A 19,240-nucleotide genomic window follows, 5' to 3' on the forward strand; every position below is an offset into this window, starting at 1 on the left:
CTCCACCCCTGGGGCTCATAAACCCCAAGGTGAGGACTTGAGCCACTAGGATACCAACCTGGGCCCTTTTCACATTTCTTCACATTCAGGGCTCAGCACAGTAACCTGGTGGCTAAATCCTTGGCTTGAATCCACCGGGATCCCATATGGGGGCCCAGGTTCGTGTTCTGACTTTGCCACTTCTGTCCAGTTCCCTGCTTATAGCCTGGGAAAGTAGTAGAGGATGGACCAAGACCTTGTGAGACCTGGAAGAAGCTCTGATTCCTGGCTCCTGGCTTTGGATCAGCTCAGCTCTGGCTGTGGCTGTTACATGGGAAGTAAATCAGCAGACAGAAGATCTCTGTCTCTCCTCCACTCTGTATATCTGCCTTTCCAATTGAAAACAAGAAATAAATGAAATAACATTCAAAAAGTGTAAGGCAATGATTATGCTGATATGTCCTTCTGTTAGATATACTGTTTCTCAAAATTATAAGTTACACAAGTTATTACATCTCTTTAGTAGGCCTTTTCTGAAATTTTACATTTGAGATTTTTACGGCTTTGAACATAAGCAGGATCCTGGGATATTTTCCTTTTGTGTATTTAGTAATGAAACCCAGCAGCGGATTAGGTCGCTGTAGGAGAGTGCATGTGAATGCATTTGAATGCTTGTTGTGTGTGGGTGTGAGCTTTCCATGTGTGAAAATTGATTCTCATTCCTGCATCATCGTGGGAGATAGAATTGGCCCATCTTCATGCACTTGACTCATTCCACTTGAATAAAATACAATACTTTTGTAAGATTGAAAAGCTGTAGGTTTTCACAGCTTTCATACCTTTTCATTGAGTTTGTACTGCTTTTAATTGAGAAAGTAACACAAAGGAAGTGTGAGCTTTTTACCTTTTTTTAAAAAGTGAGAATTGATTGAGGCAGTTGCTGTGCAGTTGAGTGAAGCAGAAACGTGTTCGTGGTTGCGTGCCCATGGGTTAACTCGCTTTCATCTGCCCCCACTAGTGACAAATTAATATCTGTCTACTTCTGTGTCTAAGAATAGACTTAATATTCCTTTAAATGGGTTAACTATATCTTAATGAGACTTTTTATCGCTATCATATATTTAATACAGTTACCTTCCACTGTTCTGTGAAAGCTATTCTTTAAAAGATCACCAATCTCTAGCTAAGTGTAAAGTCAATTACTTTTAAAAGTTATTCTTCTTTCTTGTGGGTGATGGAAGGAGCTTGGATCAGTGGTCCCAACCTGAGTGTTCACGGTAGCTGGAGGGATACATCACTCTTCTGTCTGGCACGCAAGCATAGATGGTTATTGAAGCTTTCAAATGTTTGGGCTTTTGATAACCAGGAAAGGAACAGACATGATGAAATAGGTTAGGAGTGATTTGAAAATGACCAGCTGTCAGACCATACGATGTAAGATCAGAATCCTAAGCAGAGGTTTCAAAGCCCTTGCTGTCTTTCATAGTGCCATCTATTGACTTTCCATTCTTTCTTCTCATCTGTTTATGAATGAAGTGTGTTGGCTCTCTCTTTATATATATATGTCATGTTTACACACACATATGTTTATATGTAAGTTCTCTGTCTCTGTATATTTGAAAGACTTAGGCTAAGAGACACAGAACTTCTAGTCACTGGTTGGTTCACCAAGTGTCTATGATAGCTGGGGTGGGGGCAGAACAAAGTCAGAAGGCTTGAAGTCAATCCTGGTCTCCCACATGGGTGACAGGAACCCAGCCATCTAAAGCTGTCATCCATTGCTTCTCAGGATGTGCGTTAACAAACTGGGAATGGAGGCACAGCTTCACCCCAAGCACTGTGATGTGGTATATGAGCAGCCCGAGTGACGTCTTAACTACTGGGTCAGATACCTGCCTCAGTTTTCTTTTCTAAGATTTTCAGCTTAGCAGAATTTTGCTTTTAAAGATTTTATTTTTATTTTTATTGGAAAGTTAGATAGACAGAAAGGAAGAGACAGAGAGGAAGATCTTCCATCCTCTGTTTTGCTTCCCAGGTGGCCACGATGGCTGGAGCTGAGCCAATCCAAAGCCAGAAGCCAGGAGCTTTCTCCAGGTCTCCCACACAGGTGCAGGATCCCAAGGCTTTGGGCCATCCTTGACTGCTTTCTCAGGCCACAAGCAGGGAGCTGGATGGGAAGTGGGGCCAATGGGACATGAACCAGAACCCACATGGGATCTTGGCACATGCAAGGTGAAGACTTTAACCACTAGGCTGCCACTCCAGGCCTAGCTTACCAGAATTTTAACATCGAAGTAGTAAAACCTGAGCATTTCCATGATCAATTCCTCAGTGAGTTTCTAAAGAGATGAAAACGTGTCCATAGAAAGGCTTGTGTATTAGTGTTCATAACGGCCTTATACATAGTAGCCAAAAGTGCGAGCAGTCCAAGTATGTATGAGCTGGTGAATGAATAAACAAGCCTGGGGTCATCCACGCTTGGACTAGTTGCTTAGATATAAAAAGGAATGAAGCACTGATACATGCTGCAACATAGACGAACCTCAAAAACATTGTACTAAGTTTCAGAGAATCCAAACTGCAGAGACCACATGTCATGTGATTAGTGATATGAAATGTCCTGAAAAGGCTCATCTACAGTGTTAGTACACACAGTGGTTACTGAAGCTTGGGAATGGAAGGGAATGGGAGTGATCTCAAACTGGGTTGTGATGGTGATGTACCAGGACGTGTTCACGTACATCCCTGCAGGTGAATTGTATAGTTTGTAAGTTCATACATTTTAAATTTGATCTCTAAGAAGGTTTTTTTTTTTTCAAGTTCTGATTCTGTTCTTATTATTGAATATTTTTATACTTCTTTTTAGGTATGATCTTTGAAGAATTCTAGTGTCAATTGTTGTTAATGGTAACATTAACAAAAACAAAAATAAACCAGCATTTGGGAAATAATTACTATATACCAGACACTGTGCTTTGTGATTAACTGGCACCAGCACTGTGACATAAGCTCAGTTCACTTGTCCACAGTCACCTAGCTAGCTAAGCGAGAGGATAATCCGATGGGAATTTGAATGGAATCATTCAGTCTCTGCTCGGTATGTGGGTAATGCAGTGCTGTAGGTGGAAGATTGTGTTGCCTTCCGTATGCTGTGACTGTGCCACTGCTGTGTTTGTGCCACTGTGCCAAGTGCTCCGTGTGATGCTGGGTGATCACTCCAGAAAATTCAAACATGCATTGGGTATCGCGTGACCGCCCTCGGGCTCATGCAGCCTAGTGACTCTCACTAATCCATGTTTCTTCTTCTACCTTTCAGTCTTAATTTTAAAGACCCTGAAGCAGTGCGAGCACTGACCTGTACTCTCCTAAGGGAAGATTTTGGACTTTCTATTGATATTCCAGTGGAGAGACTCATTCCCACAGTTCCCTTGCGGCTCAACTACATTCACTGGGTAGAAGATCTGATTGGTCACCAGGACTCTGACAGAAGCACTCTGCGCAGAGGGATTGACATCGGTATAGAATTTAAGATTTTTTTTTTTTAGTTGGACATGTGTACAGCTTCTGTGTAAGCTCCTTGGTCTTCTGCTGGGTATTTGTTGTGAGGAATGCCTCCAGCGGTTGTTAAGTCTAGTTGGCAGCACCTGCGCCCTCTGCCATTTGTTTCTCTCCTGGGGCTAGGGGGTGTCCACTCCAAACAGAGCAAGGGCATCATTACAGTGCCACCTCAAGTGAGGCTCTTGTTGACGTAGCTTTCTGGATGGCCACAGTGATGTCTTGGTCTCCGGGGCATTGTCTTTGCTCCGGGTTATTTGATCATAGTACACTACTTCAGTTGTTTTATTTTTGATGTGATGGCCATGTAATAAAAGATTATGTGAGCTTGAATGTTTTCAGGAATCTCTTATGATTTTTCTGTAGAGAATACTTAATATGAATTTAAAAGGAGAAAAAGGGGCCTGGTGTGGTAGCATGGTGACTAAAGTCCTTGCCTTGCATGTGGCAGGATCCCATATGGGCAATGGTTCATATCCTGGCTGTTCCACTTCCCATCAGCTCCCTGCCTGTGGCCTGGAAAGCAGTAGAGGATGGCTCAAAGCCTTGGGACCCTGCACCCAGGTGGGAGACCCAGACAAAACTCCTGGTTCAGATTGACTCAGCTCTGGCCATTGTGGCCACTTGAGGAGTGAACAAGCATATAGAGCATCTTTCTGGCTCTCGTTCTGTGTAACTGGCTTTCCAATAAAAAATAAAAACACAGCATTAAAAAAGATGGAGAAAAAGATGAAGAAGAATATGGAGAAAAAGGCAGGAAGGTAAAGTAATAAGTAGAGAAGATAGTCTGTTTGATTCATTTAGGAGAGTAAGTGGAGATACAGAGGAGATGAGGCCAGGGTCTGCTTTGTGATTATGGATACGTGTTTGTTATGGCCAATGTTTTCATTTGAGTTTTGCATTTGCTCTTTTAGTTTTTTGTCCTTTATTTTTCTTTTAGGATGAACTGAATTAGCAGCTGTCTATGTAAATATAACTTTAGTATAGTTAATAGCCTTCACAATTTCTGGTTAGTAATTGTGTTTATTTTTGACATTTATGTACATTTTTACTGTTCTTTCACAACCTTTTCTGCAGTTTTAATTACCTGTTTGTTTGTGTTCTATTTATCTGTTTTTGATAGAGTTACAGAGAGGGAGAGGCAGAAAGAGGGATTTTTTTATACATTGCCTTATATCGCAGATAGCCGCAACAGGTAGCACTGGACCAGGCCAAAGGCAGGAGGCAAGACCTTCACCCAGGCCTTCCACAGGGGTGCGGGGACACAAGTACCTGGGCTCATCTTCTGCTGCTTTCCCAGGCACATTAGCAGGGAGCTGGATCAGAAGTGGAACAGCTGGGACTCGAAATGGTGCCCGTATGGGATCACAGGCCCCTCAGCATCATTTATTGAACCCACCTGTCTCTTTCATGCCCTTGCCTCCATTTTCTCCCATGACCCCAGACTTTCTGTTTTTCCTTTTTATTGCTGCTCTTTCTCCACTTTTCAGGCATATTTTCCTGTATCTGACCATCTCCTATTGATAATGCTTACTTAGTCTCTGTCTGTAGCCTCTGCCTCTTTTAGCACCGTACTCTGGCAGCTTCATTCACATTGATGACATTATTTCCCATTTCTGGGCAAATAAGTCATGTATTTATAGATTCTCTTAACCAGATGACTTTTGTTGTTACTCATTTATGCGAGAAACCCGAATATCTCTAAAACATGTCAAACTTGCCATGTCCAAAACCAACGCCATAGCTCTTACTGATTGCTGTTGGCTTCCTTTATTCCTTCTTTCAGTGACCCCTTCACAGTCCATCTGGTCATCTGGACATTCCCTCCCCCACTTCTCACGGAGAAGGGCTGTCACTAGCTCTGCTGATTATTCTCTCTAAGGTGATGTTGGAGTTGATTTCTTTGTTTCGTTTGTTTTGGCATTATTTATTTGAAAGACAAAGTGACAGAGAGAGAATCTTCCATCCATTGGTTTATTCCTCAAATTGCTGCAATAACTGGGGTAGGCCAGGCCCAAACCAGGAGGCTAACTCTAACTGGGTCTCCCACCTATGTCAGGGACCTAAGCACCTGTATCATCCTTTGCTGCTGAATCATCGGACAGAAGATCTTCCTCTGTTTCTCCTCTCTGTATACCTGACTTTCCAATAAAATGAATAAATCTTAAAAAAAAAAAAAAAAAGATTTAAATATCTTTATTGGAAAGTCAGGTATACAGAGAGGAGGAGATACAGAGGAAACTCTCCTCAAGTGGCTGCAACGGCCAGAGCTGAGCCAATCCGAATCCAGGAGCCAGGAACCTCTTTACAGTTCTCCTGTGCGGGTGCAGTATCCCAGGCCACAAACAGGGTGCTAGATGGGAAGCAGAGCAAAGAGGATTTTAACTGGCGCTGAAATGGGATCCTTGTTCGTGCAAGGCCAGGACTCTAGTCGCTAGGCTACTGTGCCAGGCCCCCGATCTGTTTCTTGAATTATCTGCTCTCTGTCTGCCACCAACTCAGTCTGAATCACCATTGTCTCCCATCTTGTCTTCATAGTAGCTTCTCAACTAGTCTGTTTTCATCAACCATGTTGTTGCTCCATTTCATTCTCTGCATTCCATCTAGGAAAGATACCTACATCTGTGTTTGATCACATCTTTTCCTACTTTGATGGCATCCTGCAGCTTTTATGATGAACCTCTGAAAGTTGGACAGGGCGTTGTTACGATTCTGGTGTCTGATCCTGTTCGCATCTCCAATCTTCCGGTAGCCTCATCTTTTGAGATTCTTACCCTTGTTTGCTATAGTGTGTTTTAAAAGTTCTATTAAAGCTGTCTTGATCCCAAGCCTTTGTTTATGTTGTTTCCTGAGCCTGGGACTTTCCCACTTCACTGTGTTCATTCTCATGGTATGCTGTACCTTAATTCTTGTCTGAAGCTTTGCCTTTTCAAAAAAGCCTTTTCTTCTTGACAGTACAGCCCAAGATGAGTTCTTGAGTTAACAAGATTTCAGAAAGCTGTTTTTTTTTCCTTCCTTCATTTTTTTTTAAATTATTATTATTTTATTTTGTGACACAGTTTCATAGGCTCTGGGATTCCCCCAACCCCTCCCCATGCTCTCCCCCCATGGTGGATTCCTCCACCTTGTTACAGTATTACAGATCAAAACCAGTCTTGATTCTTTCATTGCAAACATGTATCTTGCGTAGAGTCCAGCATCTTATTGTCCAGATAAATTCAACAGTTTCTTGGGAAGACTATCTCTTGGTTTGAAAGCTGAGCTGGCAAAGTAAAAATATGAAACACTTCACGAATTTGCGTGTCATCCTTGCATAGGGCCACGCTAATCTCTGTATTGTTCCAATTTTAGTATATGTGCTGCCGAAGCGAGCACCTTCATTCATTTTCAGCTGTGTTTTCATTTGTCTGATTATATGATTAGTGCCATTCTCTGCCACTGGGTTGCAAAGCACAGAGCCTTTTATTTTGTTTCCTTGCTGTGTATGCTAATCCAAGGCCTAGCAAGATTTCAGGCACAAAGCAAGTATCTAGGAAACAATTTGTTGAGTGTTGCTGAATAAATATGTCATTCTTTTAACATTGAGAATTCTGGGGCCTGGCCTGATGGTTCAGTGAATGAATCCTTACCTTGCAAGTGCCAGGATCCCATATGGTTGACAGTTCGTGTCCTGGCTGCTCCACTTCCCATCCAGCTTGTGGCCTGGGAAAGCAGTCAAAGATGGCCCAAAGCCGTGGGACCCTACACCCATGTGGGAGACCCAGAAAAACTTCTTGCTCCTGGCTTTGGATTGGCTCAGTTCTGCCATGGCAGCCATTTGGGGAGTGAACCAGTGGAAGGAAAATCTTTTTGTCTCTCCTTCTCTATGTACACCTACCTTTCCAAAATCTGAAAAACAAAGAAATTACGAGCATTTCCTCTGAACTCAGTACTTTGTAAACATCACCGTGGGCTTTAACCCTTTTACAATCATGACAGAAGACTAGAGGATGAGTTCTAAAAAGCTTAAAAAGCTTGACAACCTGTTTGGTATTAATTTGATTTTAATTGTGCCCCAGACCCTCAAAAAAAAAAAAAAAAAACACTTGGGGACATGGAAGGTTAATGGATTCCAGCTCTTCACAAGGGGCATTACTTGCTGAAATCACATTCATTCTAATTAGGGTTTTATATAAAATCTTCCCCCAGACTCCATCAGTTTGCTCTAATTCTATGATTAGCTAGTTTCCATTTTTATTTATCACTACAAAATTATTACCCAATTTTAAAATGTCATTTGACTTTCTAAGGGCATTGGAATATTAGCCTACAAGTCTTTTGGTCTTCAGAATTCAGAAGCTCTGAGGATGCGGGGCAGACAAACTTTTACCAGCATTTGTTTCCCTGGAGATACTATATGTATTTTTTTTTTCTTTGAAATGCAATTGAAGTATGAAGAGAGAGTTGGCTGTGTGAGGGGTCAAGGCCCTGGGATATGGCCTGGGTTTTCCTCCTACTCTGGATGACAGTGGCTCAGCAGAAAGGCCAGCTGGAGCAAAAAAAAAAAAAAAAAAAAAAAAAACACTATGGCTTTTGAGAAGTGCTTGAGTAGCTGTTACCCTCTCTGCATGTCACAAGTCCCCATGTGAGGCAGCAGGCCAGGAGAACTAGGCTCTCGTGGCAGCTGTGCAGGAGTCAGTGTAACTCGGGGAGCTGTGTCATCTTCCCTAGCCTGCCTGTTCAGGACAGCTCCTAAGGAAACCGAGGGGAGCCTGGGTTTCCGTGTCTGAGGAGCATCTCTATGTTCTACTTCAGCCTGTCAGAGCCTTAGACGGCTAGGCCAGGTGTGGCTGGGGGGAAACTGGCCTTCTGCTGGCACACTCTGCTCTGTAGGCTCTAACTGTCCCACGTTAGCCAATGGTCATCAAAGCAGTGTTTGTGGTTAATGTGTAGTCAAATCCAGAACCAGCGAATCTACCCACAAGTTCAGGACCAATCGTTGGTTGTCAGAAAGTGATTTTCTGGTTTGCCTGTGAGTAGCTCACTTGGAGCTGTCCTGGGAGCCAGCCAATGCCTGGTGTTTCTGTCACATTTAAGAAGTAAGTTCTTTCTTTTTTCTTTTTTACTTCAGACTTCTTTCATGGGACAAGAGAACTTTGGGGACTAGGTCAGTTAATATGATCATTTTGGATTATGTATGATTTTCCCTCGTTTGGAGAATGAGACATATGTTGATCTGTTCTAACAAAGAGCTTTGATTTTCTTTTAAGAAAAGTTGAGTTCTGTGTGAATTTAAAATGAAGACTTTTTATCAAGTAACTTGAATTTTCACTATTTTTGATTAGCCATATATTTCTCAACCTTCAGCTCTATGTAGTTCCTTTAACATACAACATAGTAAAAAAAAAAAAAATGAAGGCAGCAGACTTTCTATCCTCTAGGAAATTTGAATCTCATTCCAAGGGAAGACAAATATACAGGAAACAGCTGAAGAACCTGACCCATAAGCCACAAGGTTGGTTGTGATTTCAGCTGCGCAAACTGTACTAATTCTGAGAGGAAGAACAGTGTTTCCACTGTCTTTCTTGCCTTTTCCTCCGCTACATGAATATATCCTGAGTTTTCGTTTTACTAGGAACTGGAGCATCCTGCATCTATCCCTTACTTGGAGCAACCTTAAATGGCTGGTATTTCCTTGCAACAGAAGTGGATGATATGTGTTTCAACTATGCAAAGAAAAACGTGGAACAGAATAACTTATCTGATCTCATAAAAGGTGAGCTCCACAGAGTAACAGTCTCCTTCAACACTGATTTATTAACCTTTCTAATTGCACACATTTCATCTCTTGCTTTAATTAGACATTGGTCATTTTTAAAAATCTGGCACAAGCCCAGTGCGGTAGTTTAGCTGCTAAAGTCCTCACCTTGCATGTGCCAGGATCCCATATGGGTGCTGGTTCTAATTCCAGCAACCTCACTTCCCACCCAGCTCCCTGCTTGTGGCCTGGGAAAGCAGTCGAGGACGGCCCAAACCATTGGGCCCCTGCACCTGCATGGGAGACCCAAAGGAAGCTCCTGGCTCCTGGCTTCAGATCAGCTCAGCACTGGCTATAACGGCCACTTGGGGAGTGATTCAGTGGATGGAAGATCTTGCTCTCCTCCTCTCTGTATATCTGACTATGCAATTAAAAAACAATAAATAGGGCCCGGTGCGGTGGCGCAGGTGGTTAAAGGTCCTCGCCTTGCACGCCCGGGTTCCCATATGGGCGCTGGTTCTAATCCCGGCAGCCCTGCTTCCCTTCCAGCTCCCTGCCTGTGGCCTGGGAAAGCAGTCGAGGACGGCCCGAAGCTTTGGGAACCTGCACCCGCGTGGGAGACCCTGAAGAGGCTCCTGGGTTCAGATCGGCATAGTATCGGCCCGTTGTGCTCACTTGGGGAGTGAATCATTGGACGGAAGATCTTCCTCTCTGTCTCTCCTCTCTGTATATCCGCCCTTCCAATGAAAAAATAATAAAAATAAATCTTAAAAAAAAAAAAACAATAAATAAATCTTTTGGTAAAACCTGGCATGTTATAATGAGTTATTTTAATACTAGAATTAGAAAGAAAAAGAAAATCCACCCAAAAAATTCTCAAAAATTCTTTTTGAGAAAAACAAATTCAAAATTCCATGATTTGTGGATTCTGTATTTGTGAATTTGCCTGCTTGCTGAGGTGAACTTATTTATTTACACATTTTAGTAAATTCTCAGGAACGAATGCTTTTTTTGCTATATACCCTTAGGACCAGTCCGAAGTGTTTTATTTTTGTTTATTTGTGTATTGCAACAGATACCTTTTTTAGGTTGGTTTTTGTTCACAGCAAAATGGAGCAGATTCCCACATTTCTTCAGCTGCCCTCCCTGTCAGCGTCCCTCACCCGAGGGGCCCATCCCCATGGAGCACCTTGTCAGTGCTCACTGGGTGTTGGGGCGTCCCTGGTCTGGACTGCTGCTGTCTGCAACCATTCATCTTTTTTTTTTTTTTTAAGTAATGATTACATGTTTGATCAGGGTGGGAAGGATAGAAAGCATTGATCTTTTTGTTGTCTGCATAGTTTTTCCTTTTCTAGAATGTCATGCAGATGAAATCAGAGTATGTAGCCTTCTCAAGTTGACTTTTCAGTTAATATTCATTTATATTTCTTCCACATCTTTTTAACACATTTAAAGATACATGGTTTATTTATTTGAGAGGTAGAGAGGGCAGGAGAATCCTTTTGTATCCATTGGTTCGTTGCCCACATCCCTGAAAGCTGGGTTGTCCTGGGCTCATGCTGCCAGCTGGGTCCTCAGCACGTGGCTCCAACATGGAGTGGAGGACGCTGAACTGTCCCCCAAGCCTCCCTCCAGAGTGAGGGTTAGAAGGGAGCAGAGTCAGGAGCACTGATTTGGGATGCAGGCTTCTTAACTGCCTGGGTAATTGCCTGCCCCACTTTTTTTTTTTTTTTTAACACATTCCTTTTAAATATTTCATTGTCTGAGCATGCCATTGGTTGCTTCCAAGTGTGGGGAGTTATGAATAGGGCTGCTATAGATATCTGTGTGCAGTTTCTAAATTTTCAACTTCTTCAGGTAAATACCAGGGAACATACTTACTGGATTTGGTGAAAGAATTTGTTTTGAAGGAAACCATCCAATGGTCTCCCAAAGTGACTGAACCTGTTGAGGCCTGCGCAGGCCCCAGCCTATCTGTGGCTATGGCTGCTATCTGCCTCATAAAGTGAGTTGGAGGGCTATCTTCTGGGAAGACAAAGTCGTGTTCTCCTCTGAAAAAGCCTCCTACATGCTTGACCTGGGCCAGGAATAGGAAGGCAGGGATTGGAACCTTGTCAGTCTGGGGTTTTGGGTGAGGTTAAGAAGGAAGACCAGTTACAATCAGAGAGTTCGGAATAGAGTGACATTACATCCTTTTAAAACCCATGTCAATGTTAACACCTTGAGCTTCATGACAGTCATAAAAATGGATTCCTTGATAATATGTAGTCATTGCACCCCCACATCCCCTAGAACCCTGCAAAGTGACTGAACCATTTTGCGTTACTACCAGCAGTCAATGAAAATTCCTGTTGCTTGTGTCCTTGCAAGAATTGTAACTTGTTAGCATTGAGGAATTTGACCATTTTAGTAGGTATATATAGTGGTATCCCCTTGTTTTATTTTATTATTTATTTTTGAAGATTTAATTTTATTTTTACTTGTAAGGCAGAGTTGCAGAGAGAAGGAGGAAGGGAGAGAGAGAGAAAGATCTTCCATTCACTGGTTCACTCCCCAAATGGCTGCAGTGGCTGGAGCTTGGTCAATCCAAAGCCAGGAATCTGGAGTTTCTTCTGGGTTTTCAGTGTGGGTACAGGAGCCCTAGGACTTGGGCCGTCTCTGCTAATTTCCCAAGCTATAAGCAAGGAGCTGGATCTGATTTGGAGCAATCAGGCATGAACCAATGTCTGTATCAGACACTGACGCCACAGACAGAGGCCGAGGCTTAGTGCACTATGCCACTGCACAGGTCCTCCCTCCTTGCTCTCCATCTCTTTGCTTTATTCTGCATTGCCATGAAAATATGCGATACAGAGCCTCTCTTCATGAGGACAGTGTGTCAGAGATTTTGTGGCCATGTTTCAGAGCCCCTACAGCACGTCAGTGGTGGTTAATAATTCCAGTGTTTTCTCCTAGTGGTGAAAGTGCCACAGAAGACCCTCCTGATGGACGCTCTGAAGGAAGAGTCTGAGATCATCTATGACTTTTGCATGTGCAACCCTCCTTTTTTTGCCAATCAATTGGAAGCCAAGGTAAAATATCTTAAAGTAAAAGCTAATTCCAGTAAAAATTTACCCTTTTTTACAGATATAGTATCAGAATGATTTAGTTTGAAGTAGCTGAAAACCGAGCTTAAATTGGTTTGCACATCTGAGAATTCCAATAGTAATTTGGTCTTTGGGAGTCATTTGCTATGTCATAAAGAGTGGGGCTGTTGTTTTTTTTTGTTTGTTTTTTGTTTTTTCTCACTTTTCTCCCACCTGTAGCCAGCACTTTGCTTCTTGTGTTTTCCATCTGGTTTGTTTGTTGTAAAGTGGTAGTCAGCAGGTGGCAGAGTGAGGAGAGAGCGTTTTCTTACCCAAATCACTGGACTTTAGATTTTCGTCTAATCAGACTAATTTAGATGATAGTCCGTTCCTGGACTAGATTCACTGGTTTAGGGAGGAAATGGCTGGTTTTATTTTTTGCTGTCAACTTGAGATAAACAAGTGTCTGATTTCCTTTCTCTACCTTCAAGAGAAAAAAAAAAAAATGTATTTGCTCATGAACATGAAAAGAGATGCACTAGCTAAAAGGAGCAAACCTGTTTTGAAATGTCAGTGCTGTTTAAAAAAAAATTAACTTTTTCTGCATCTAGCAAACCTAATGATAATAAAAAGTGAGTAGGGCCTGGCGCAATAGCCAGTGTGGCTAAATTCTTGCCTTGCATGTATCAGGATCCAATGTGGGTGCCAGTTCATATCCAGTTTTTCCACTCCCCATCCAGCTCCCTGCTTGTGGCCTGGGAAAGCAGTCAAGGACGGCCCAAAGCGTTGGGACCCTGCACTTATGTGGAAGACCCGGAAGAGGTTCCGGGCTCCTGGCTTTGGATTGGCTCAGCTCCGGCTGTTGCAGCCACTTGTAGAGTGAAGCAGCAGACAGAGGATCTTCCTTTCTGTCTCTCCTTCTTTCTGTGTATCTGACTTTCCAATAAAAATAAATAAATCTTTTTTTTAAAAAGATGTATTAAAAATATGCATATATATTGCAATGTAAGGTATTTACATTTTTTAATGTGTACATATGTTGGGGGGAGGTTTGGCCTGGTGTTTAATACACCGGTGAATATGCTCACATCTCTCATCAGAAAACCTGGGTTTAATTCCTTGCTCTCAGCTCTGCTTCCTAGCACCAGAGGTGTTAGAAAACAGTGGAAATGGGTTAAGCAACTAAGTCCTTTCACTTATGTGGGAAACCTGGATTAAATTCTTAGCTCCTGATTCTGGCCCTAGCCTAGTCCTTACTGTTGGGAAGACATTAAGAACTTTACTGAGAAATAATTTATATGCCATAAAATTCACCTATCTAATGTGTAGAATTGGATGTTTTTTAATATGTTCTCAAAGATGTGCAGCAATTTTCACAATTTTTAGAACATTTCATTGCCCTGGATAGAAATCCATCACCCAGTATTAGTTAGTATTAGTTGTAGTATTTCTTTTAGAGAGAGAACCCTTCCATCCATTAGTTCATTCCTCATCTGTCTGCAATAGCAGCCAGGGCTGAAATCAGGAGTCTGCAACTCATTGTCTCTCCCAGGTACCCAACTGTGAGATTTACCACCTGTTCCTTCCCAGGGAGTATGTCCACAGGAAGCTGAGATTGGGAGCCAGGTTGGAACTTGAACCCTAGAACTGGGATGTGGGATGAAGTGTCCTAACCATTGGAACAAGTGCCCACTCCTCTTTGGGTTGCTTGGTTTGTACTTTCTGAGTCGTGTAAATTTGCTACCGTGAACATCAATGATCAGATATTCCTGTGGGTGTAGCTTTTTATGTCTTGTAGGTGTACACTCCCAAGTGGAACTGATAGATCACACGATAACCTGTGTTTACTTAATTGAGGAACTGGGGCCATTTTCCCAGGTGCCTATACAATTTTACATTCCATAGCAGTAACATTTGAGAATTCCTATTTTCCACATGCTCAACACTGTTTGCCTTTTGGATAGTAGTGTTGGTGAGTGTGAAGTGGTGGACATCTCGTCTGGGTTAGCATTTCCCCGATGATTGATGTTGCACTCCCTGTCATGTGTTTATTGGCTAATTTTTTTCTGTTCAGAGTCTTTGCCCACTTTTTTAATTGGATTATTATTTTTATAACTGATTTGTAAATATCCTTTGTCCTAGATCAAAACCCTTGATTAGATGATGATTTGCAGACGTTTTCTACCATTCTGTGCATTGTATTTTGGCATTTGTTGTTGTTGTTAAATATGTATCTTATTTATGTATTAGCATCACCATCTGCTCTCTCTCCAGATGGCGGTAATCGCCATGGCTGAGCCAAGTTCAAGTCAGGAGTGGGGGCCTCTTCCAGCTCTCCACAGGGATGGCAGGGGCCCAAACACCGACCCTCCTCCACTGCTTTTCCCAGGGACCCAGATTTGAAGTGGAGCAGCAACTCAAACCGGTGCCCATGTGGAGTGTTACTGCAGACAGCCTCACCCACCTTGCCACAATGTTCCTCTCTCTTTCTACACTTCTCTGTCTTTGTGGCTCAAAAGGTTTTTAATTTTTAGGAAATGCAATTCATCTGTCCTTTTTTTTTTTTTAATGTTTTTGATGTCATATCTGAGAACCCTTGCTTAATTCAAGGCCATAAAAGATTTATTTGTATGGTTCGTTTCCTTAAGTTCTATAGTTTTTGCTTTTGTATTTATATTTTCATGCATTTTGTACTAGAAGAAAAATATAAGTCAACATTTGTTTAATCTTTGTGTAAATTTTCTGTGCATGATAACAAGATAGAAAGCTTAAGCAAGCGGTAGCAGGGCTGGGTACCGTGACATAACGAGTAAAGCTTTTCCTGTGCTGCTGGCAACCCACGTCAGTGTGAGTTAAATTCTGGCCACACAGTAAAAGCTGATCAAGATTTGCTACAGTTTGCAGTTGAAAAAAAAATGTAAAATTAAAATAATAATAATAAAGTCCTGGATGCTCCACTTCTGATCCAGCTCCCTGCAAATGCCCTGGGAGAGTAGCAGATGGTGGCCCAAGTGCTTGAGTCCCTGCCATCCATGTGGGAAATTAGAAGAAGCCAGTGCTCCTGGTTTTGGCATGGCCCAGCTCTGGGACATTAAAGCTGCCTGGGGAGTAAACCGTGAATGAAATATACTTTTGTCTCTGTCTTTAACAACAAAAGGAAAATGTATTAGACTGGACTGTACAAAAAGGTTTTAAAAAGTTGTATTTATTGACACAAATTAAAAGACCAATGTGGGTGTATTGGCAAGTTGCTTAAAACCTAATATTGACATGGCTCTGTGGAATTTAGGTCTTTGATCTAGCATGATACTCAGAAAACAAAATGACATCTAATCATTCTTATGTGAACTTAGATGGCATTCAGAGTCTTGGTTCTTGTAAGTGTAAAAATGTTTCACCTGAGCATTTTGTCATTGTCTTCAGGGAGTGAACTCTCGGAATCCTCGAAGACCACCCCCCAGCTCTGTGAATACAGGGGGCGTCACAGAGATCATGGCAGAAGGAGGCGAGTTAGAGTTTGTTAAAAGGATCATCCATGACAGTTTACAACTGAAAAAAAGATTGAGGTAAGTTGGTTATTACAGATAGACACACACACACACACACACACACGCACACACACAATCTCTATGTAATTCCTAAAGAAGCCATGTCACTCAGGGGAAAGTAATCCGTGGTGTGAAAAATAAACCCATAAAGATTGAAGAGGTAGAGATGCTGAGGGCTGCAGAGATCTCGTTTCTGAGGGTACTCTGGAGCCGTGAATTGGTTTTGGTTTCTTGTAATCATCTGTGCTACATAGCAAGGGGGAAGGAAAACAACATCTGACTGTATTGCTCCCACTAGTATGGGCCTGTGATGGAACAAAACTGATTCAAATATGGCTTTTGATTAAAAAACAGATGGGTTCAGATCTGTCCCATGAACCAGAATAATGTGTTGCCTGGTCCTTGAAGCCGTTTATGTTCTTGGAATCAGTCTCTCAAACAGTGACAGATGTGAGGACATTGAGCTGTCAAGTGCTTAATGAAGGAAAACCACGATTACTGCCCAGCTCCGTGGTAAGGTTAAGGTTGTTCCTTTCTAAAAGCTAATTATTTTGGGCAACACACCTGTCATTAAGCAGCATAAGGTACTCCAAAAGAGCTATTTGTCTTGCTTGACTTGTCTCACCCTGCCACGTGTTGTTGAAGTGATGGATAAGGTGGTAGTTCAAAGCTGAAAGAGTTTTCGACCTAGGATTTTGTATTGGAATAGAAGGAAGTTCTATTTTTTAATGTGACAAATATAATAACATAAGATTTGCCATATTAATAATGTTTTAAATGTGTAGTTCGGTAGCAGTAAGGACATTTGTATTGTTGTGCAACCAGCCTTCATTTCCAAAGCGATAACTCCATACCCATTACATTAAAGGGCTTGCCGTCCCAGCCCTCCCTGGCAGCCACTCTTCTTTCTGTCTAAGAAAGGGTCTCGTTTCCTGCTTTACATGAATCATAAAATCTGTTCTCCTGTGATTGGGTCATTTTCAGTTAGTATCGTGTTTTCAAGAATCATCAGTGTAGCATATATCAGAATTTCTTTCCTTTTCTAATGCTGAATAATAATGATTTTCCATTTTACATATGACACCACATTTTGTTTATCCATTCCTCTGTTGATGGGCACTAGGGTTGCTTCTCTCCTTGGTAAATAGTGTTGTATGTACATAGGTGTATAAATACCTCTTCAAAACCTTTCTTTCATTTATTTTTAATATAAAACCCAAAAATAGAAGACTTTGCTAAATGGAAGACTTTTTTTTTCTTTTCTTTTGAACTTACAAATATTTAGTCTATGGCCATACCACCCTGAACGCACCCGGTCTCGTCTGAATTTGCGAATATTTAAAGGTGCATATTTTAGCAAAAGGCCTGAAATTGACGAGTATCCTGATCTGTTAGTATAAATTTATTCCGGAATTTATAGAAAGCAGCTTGATTCATGGATGTCTATTTCTTTATAAAAAAAAAAAAAAAGTGTGCATTGCTGAAGCTAAAGGTTAAAACAGGTTCCCCCCCCCCCATTGATTCAATCAGATCTATTGATCTATTAGAATATTTTGAAAAGGAAAACAGGTTGGGTGTTTAGCCTCGTAGGAGTGTCTGGGGAGTGTCAGCAAGTGTCTGACACCACCTTGCTGCTGCTGCGCACCCCGGGCAGCAGCGGGTGATGGCTCAAGTGGTTGGGTCTTTGCCACCCAAGCGCAGGTACAGGGTAATTCCCTGGTTCCTTGCTTCACCTTGGTCTAGTCCAGGGCCATCGTGGGCATTTGGGGAATGGACAAGTAGATACGATCAGTATCTCTCTTTCTCTTCATCTCAAATAAGTGAAAACAAACACAGGACTCAGCTGTCTGCCGTGTTGGAATTCAAGTAAGATCGATTGAGGGGGAAGATGAAGGATGATGGGAAGAAATGATTTTAGTGAAAAGCAAATAGAACAGTGTTCTGTGAGAGGGTGTTGCTCATAACCACTGTTGTTTTCACATCCTGCTAACCCTGCTTTCCTTTGTACATGCTCCAGTTCATGTCCTCACACACATTTTTAGAGTCAACATCATAATGTTTATACTCCAGTGCATAACTGCAATTTTACAATACCGTGAAAATTGCCTGTTTTAAACCTCTAAAAAAAGAGATTAAAAACAAGTTTCTTAACCTTACCGTCTGTTTTTATTTGTTTTGTTTGTTTGTTTAGATTTATTTATTTTGTTGTTTGAAAAGTAGAGTGGCCAAGCATGCCCCATATCAGGGAGCTGGGATGGGTGGGAGACTGGGTGAGGATTCTCCCTTTATCTCCCCGTTTACCCCAGATACAGGGGAAAAAAACAAGGTGGAAATGATAGTCTTACCCACTTTCCTGTAGCCCTTGAATGTTTGTGTCATAATTAACTATGTAAAGATTGTCAAAAATTTAAAAAATGGGGGAAAAAAAGAAGAAAGAAAAGTAGAGTGGCCACAGAAAGAGGGAGAGACAGCTCCTCCGTCTGCTGGTTCACTCCCCAGTGGCTGCAACAGCTGGAGCTGGCTGTGCTGAGGCTCAGGTTTCCCACACGGTTAGCCAGGGGCCTACATAGTTGTTCCACAGTCACATTAGCAGGGAGCTGGACAGGAAGAGGAGACTGGAACCAGTGCCAGTGTAGGATGCCAGTATCACAAGCGGTATAACACTGTCCCCACCACCTGGTGGTTTTTGTTATTGTTTTTTCATCCTTCTGGGATTTTTTTTTTCTTTGTTCCTGAAAATTGCAGAGTAAGCAGACTTTACAACCTTATGGTGTAAAATCAGTGATGGATTCATCTTTTTTTTTTTTAAGATTTTTTAATATTGGAAAGTCAGATTTACAGAATGAAGGAGAGACAGGGAAACATCTCCCATCAGCTGGTTCACTCTCCAAGAGCCACAATAGCTGGAGCTGAGCCAATCTGAAGCCAGGAGCCAGGAACCTCCTCTAGGTCTCCCACGTAGGTCCAGGGTCCCAAAGCTTTGGGCCGTCCTCGACTAATTTCCAGGCTACAAGCAAGGAGCTGGATGGGAAGTGAAGCTGCCAGGACACGAGCCAGCATTCATGTGGGATCCCAAGCATGCAAGGTGGGGACTTTAGCCCCTAGGATATCACGCCGGGCCCAATGGAACCAGCTTAGGATGACACTGAAGGTGTTCTGCCTCAGTAAGATTCAGGGCTTATCTGGGTCACGCTCAGCCACCACTTCAGTTAAGTTTTGTATTATAGAGTTTTCTGGCTGAGAGACAGTTGGGAGGTAAGGTTATCCAAACTTTTGGTTCTAAAAATTAGCAGCCTGAAACCCAGCTCTCCTGACTGTAGCCCAGTGAACAGCCCTGCCTCGTAAGCAGGCAGCCT

At 42.2% G+C, this 19,240-nt stretch overlaps 1 protein-coding gene and 1 non-coding gene across 2 annotated transcripts in view; one reads left to right on the forward strand and one right to left on the reverse strand.

Annotated features, from left to right (window-relative positions):
• METTL16 (methyltransferase like 16) overlaps positions 1–19,240 on the forward strand; it is a 53,712-nt gene that overhangs the window by 14,691 nt on the left and 19,781 nt on the right. Inside the window, exons 3-6 of the mRNA XM_041000576.1 lie at positions 3,296–3,495; positions 9,149–9,289; positions 12,227–12,342; positions 15,760–15,902. Of these exons, the coding sequence (XP_040856510.1) occupies positions 3,296–3,495; positions 9,149–9,289; positions 12,227–12,342; positions 15,760–15,902 (600 nt within the window). The remainder of the gene's footprint in view (positions 1–3,295; positions 3,496–9,148; positions 9,290–12,226; positions 12,343–15,759; positions 15,903–19,240) is intronic.
• Positions 6,807–6,909, reverse strand: LOC121170540. The gene has a single exon (XR_005885973.1). It is a non-coding gene; the product is annotated as a U6 spliceosomal RNA (small nuclear RNA).

The sequence above is a fragment of the Ochotona curzoniae genome, unplaced genomic scaffold (assembly GCF_017591425.1).
Source record: "Ochotona curzoniae isolate NIBS_2020 unplaced genomic scaffold, NIBS_Ocur_1.0 scaffold_2453, whole genome shotgun sequence".
NCBI lineage: Eukaryota > Metazoa > Chordata > Mammalia > Lagomorpha > Ochotonidae > Ochotona > Ochotona curzoniae.